Here is a 5,000-nt window from a genome sequence, read left to right on the forward strand (position 1 = left end):
GGGTGAAGGAGAAGGACGAAGAGAGAGACGGAGCGAAAAACAGAGAGAAACAGAATGAAGTAATAGAAAAAGAGAGGACTGTTAGCGAAATGCATTACTTTACACTGGAACTAAACAATGGCATACATATGCATCGTCTCTCGTTAGCTTTCTGACAGTCCATACAACCGTACTTTTACATTGACTGTGTTCAATAGTCGTTGAAAACAACCAGGTGAGTGAACCTGGAAGATGCAGTTGTTATTCACACACACAAAAATCTTAGTTAGGTCATTATTCGCTTGGTATAAACCTTTCAGGCTGTAAACAAGAGAACGCCGTCTTATTGCTCAGTAATTGACAAGCCATTTCATATTTTTTGCCCATCATTAATGTACTATCTTTTTCATATTAGTATGGACATTGACTGTTCCCTAGCCGAGAAACGTGACTTTGTTGAATATGACACGGTGATTAAACAGGCACAATGACCCCGCGTTATGAAATCCGTTTTGTAACTCAGTAGCAGTAAGGTGTAATATGTCTGTGCAGAGTTATAGCATAATCCGTGGAGCAATTCAATCCGTTACACGAGTATTGAAATCAGCAAGTGACTATTTCAGTTACATTATTGTAACTGAATCTGTACCAGCAAGGCCAATTTAAATACCAGTATCGAGATTTGCCCAGAGGAATGACTACTTGTATAACAATATCTGTTGTTTTTTTTACATTACAAAACGTTATCCATTTAGGAAATTGACATAAAACTGTGGAACGAATGAAACTTCATATTTAGAGACTGTGATTATACAACATTGTGTGAACCGAGGACATTGTGGTAAGACGAAATATTGCAGGAAGGACCATCAAACATTTCAAAGCCATTTGAATTCGAGCCTTGAACTTGCCGTGCGGCAGGCAGATCAATTAATTCCTCGGCTTACAGCACTATAACCTATCCATAGGACAAGAGTTACTGTACTCGATCTCAACGCGTTTTTACCTTACTTCATCGCGCTCACAACAAGGCTCCTCGATCTCAACACCTTGCGGTTTTCCTTGAAGCTCACTTCAAAAGGCATCGGCCATGTTTTTCGTAAGGAAAGTTTCAGTAAATTCAAGGACTCGTTCAAGTATCTATAAATTGTTAGACATGTTCATCATGATGTCATTGTGGTTGTATTCCGTTAGAGTTGAGCATAATCGCTGTTCGTGAGAACTCTAGCCTCACAGCCTCGTAACTATTCGTCCAGGATGTCGCTGTGCCTTTCAACGGTCGATGGAACAATTTCTAAACGCGCTCCATTCTGAGTCAGGAGGAATCTTTGAAATTTTAAAGTCGTTATTATAACTTTACAAGATAGCAATGTATTCTCCTAGGTACGATTTCAGTATACTGTAGAACTTCGTTCACTTCCGCGTGATATCGTCGCAGTGTGTGTATGTGTGCGTGTGTGTGTGTGTGTGTGTGTGTGTGTGCGCGCTCGCGCGCGCGCGCGTCTCTGAGTGTCTCTTGCCGCGTTGTGAAGCCTTAGGCTAGTACCGCACAACGACATTTTTTGCGTATCAAAACAGATATCGCACTAGGACAGGACTGACCCGGCGCATTAGGCAGCTTCTTTGTTGTTGTCCAAGGCGGAGTTAAAAATGCATTCCAAAAATTTCTTAAGTATTGTCCAAATAAAAAAAAATAAATGTCCGTAATCAGCGACCCCAAAATTAGCAAAAATCACGCAAGAAACTCAATTTAATACCCGATTACGAAGTTGAATTTTAATCAATTACAATGTTTGTGTGCGTGTTTCACCATTTGGCCAGTACTAGGCCTAGATCTAGATTGCATCTTGTCTTTTATGTGTTGATTGCAATAGCCAACATCAGCCTTGTTGTACAAACATGGTTTATTTTCCTCTGCACAAATAATGTTTTCTATCCAATTTGGATCAATACCCATTTTGACGAGAATAGACTGTTTAGAAACAACCGAGCGACTGCAGCCGACAATAAAGTTGAGGATCGAGGCAAAACGCGACACAGAGGCCTACTGCACCGTGTTGTGTGTAGAAGCTTTAACCAGAGACTTAGCAACGTAAACGTTTACATTGCTAGGTCTCTGCTTTGACATACCCTCAGATGTGCAAAGCACCGGGTGACCTTGATACACAACTTCACCATTGGTGATTAATTAAAAAATCATTTGCTAAAATTTACATAGTATCGCATCAAATCAGGTTCCCCACTAGCCATTTTGCTTATCTTGAGACGCTTATTTTGAATAGGAAATCAAATTTGAGATGCGTTAATTATTTTCACAATTTTGTGCTCAAAATTTAATCCTTCGTGGAGGCAAATTTTAAAGTGATTATACGCCACAAGGCGCAAGCTCCACGTTCTTGACAGCTGGCGCCACCAAGTCTGGGACAGTTTTGTCCTAATGCGGTATACGGCTATAATATTTCTCTATAATCACACACAGACGATATTTCCCCAGGACTGGGGTTGTCCTGTCCCACCGGTTTTGTAGCAATTCACAACTGATCGGGACTCAAATCGACCAGAATGTCACGTCCCATTAGGTGCGGTGCATTACACTCTAATTCAAAGGTTTCAAAATCCCGACTGGTCTGTCCCAGGACAAACTGTCGTAGTGCGGTACTAGCCTAAATCACGAAAACAGTCCCCAAGCAACCCATGTTTAAGATAAATTGGTATTATTATTACTATTATTATTACTATTATTATTATTATTATTATTATTATTATTATTATTATTATTATTATTGTTGTTATTATTATTATTATTATTGTTATTATTGTTGTTGTTATTGTTGCTGTTGTTGTCATCATTATTATAACCATAATCATCATTTTTACCATTAATTTTTTTTCTAAATTAATTGTTTATTGATTGGGTGACATGCCAATTTGTCTCACAACCTACCCGTTCTCACAGAATGAGCGCAGCATGGCGGGCGGGTCCATTGCTCGTCGTGACCTCAGCCATCTCTCCACCTCACGCTCAGCCAAGCCAACACGCACAGACATCCTCTGAAAAATAATGTTCGTTTTAGTGAGAGTTTTACGGCACTTTTGCAACACGATTAGGTAATACAAGTGCCCGAAGATTAGAGGTGTTACAAGAGAGTAACGAACACAAAAAGGAAGGAGGAGGGATAAGGACGATGTATGTTTGATAGTCACGGATGGAAACAAAACACGTTGTTCATACCGTCATGGCAAGAACGTTTCTCAAGACAAGAATTTTTCTCAAGGCAAGAGAAGACATGTTACGATTGTGTCGAATCGTCTGCTCCTTTTATGATTGTCTGCTGTGACGAACAATAACTTTAAATATCAAAACATCTCTTTCCTTTTCAGTATGTCAACCGGATTAGCGCTTTTTAACCATATTTATTATGCAATGTGAAACCGCTTCTTTTAAAAGCGGTTCCAACACATTTTGACATTTTCTTCTTTATTCATCGCTTGGTTTTCCAGTGGGCCTTCATAAAGACTCACATACCGCGTCTTTTTTCTCTTTATGTTTACCATTTCACCAATCGTGTTCCATGTCCGATTCATTTTGAAAGTTACAACACCAATAAAGCAACATTGAGAAGCAGTCTTGTTATTTCTGAAGTCACGACTTGCTTCTTATAGAGGCAGGGAAATAGCCCTTACAAAAAGAGTATGCCTACATGCACACACATCTGAACAAATCTAGAACCTGTACTTCATCCAAATCGCTCAACAAAAACAGAACGAACCTTAAAATGCACATACTTAAGTCTGGTTCTTAGATTGAAAACAAAGTCAAGCACAAACCAATCAGATAACAGCAGGGGGGTGCGACACTTAAGCATTTGTGCTTCGAAAAGATCTGTCACGAGTAATGTTTACTTCAGAACCCCGTCTCTCTCCAGTTCCATATTATTAGTATGATTGCTTTGTTCTGTTTACTACTAGGTACCCAGATTAGTCAATAGATATAAGGGGCAGGGAGCATGTTGTGGTTGTTTGGAAAAGGTACACGCTGTATAAATGCGATTATTATGACTGTGATTATGATATCCAAAACTGTGCACTCTGACACTTGCGCGGTTCACCATGGAGCGCACCATTTGACTCAATTTGGAATCAAAGAGAAAGGTTGCGTGCACACTCGTACCAGTGCAGTCATATTAAAACTTAAACTAAATGTTGTATTGATTCAGTCTAGATATATTCAGATCACATGCTTATCATTCTTTCAACACGAAATTGGGGGAGGGGGGGATGTTTGCAGTGGTATGGTTTGTTTCTTCGACTGTTGCTGATGATCAATTTGTTCTCATCGAAAAAATGTGGCCTTATCGATCTGACTTTTTGTAACTACAGCAAAAGCAACAACAGAAAGTTATATACCCTAAGCTCCTCGTGAGGCACCCTAGTCCCCCATTTCTTGTAACAATTTTCCAGGTCTCCGTTGGGCTTCACAGTAACTGAAGATCTGTGATATACTCCAAGGTACAGAGCCAGGGGATTCAATAGGAATCTGAAAATGACGGAGAGATGGGCTGAAGGAGGTTATTGACTAAATAGCTTTTTTGGTTTTTGGTTTTGTTATATTCTGTTTATTTGTTTGGTTTTTTTTGTTATTGTTTGAGTGTTTGTTTTGTTTGTTGTTGTTGATATTGTAGCTGTTGTTGTTGTTGCTGTTATTGTCATTTTGGGGTGAGTTGGGGGTGTTTGGGAAAGGCCTGATAAAGGTTTTGACACGCTTAACGTATCCTCAATATCAATTGATATAATACAGCATATTATCTTCATATGTCTATTGCTTTAACTATCTGTCTATCGTATTATCTATACGTATGTTCGTCTGTCTATCCAATTCTTCCATTCTTTCGTTTATGCGTTTCTCCAGCGCGTTTAAACTGTTTGCTTCTCGCTGCAAGGTGAAACCCCTCCATAAGAGTGTGAGCATTTTTTATACCAGAAACCGCTAGTGTTACTTCTCCAGACTGTGAAATTAGGAT

At 39.3% G+C, this 5,000-nt stretch overlaps 1 protein-coding gene across 1 annotated transcript in view; it reads right to left on the minus strand.

The window, feature by feature from the left end:
• Positions 1-5,000, minus strand: part of LOC101852393 (ceramide synthase 5) — a gene marked incomplete at its 5' end in the record, with an annotated part of 41,739 nt that overhangs the window by 35,304 nt on the left and 1,435 nt on the right. The window contains 2 exon segments of the mRNA XM_005094027.3: positions 2,924-3,030; positions 4,387-4,516. Of these exon segments, the coding sequence (XP_005094084.2) occupies positions 2,924-3,030; positions 4,387-4,516 (237 nt within the window).

This window comes from Aplysia californica, unplaced genomic scaffold, assembly GCF_000002075.1.
Source record: "Aplysia californica isolate F4 #8 unplaced genomic scaffold, AplCal3.0 scaffold00074, whole genome shotgun sequence".
NCBI lineage: Eukaryota > Metazoa > Mollusca > Gastropoda > Aplysiida > Aplysiidae > Aplysia > Aplysia californica.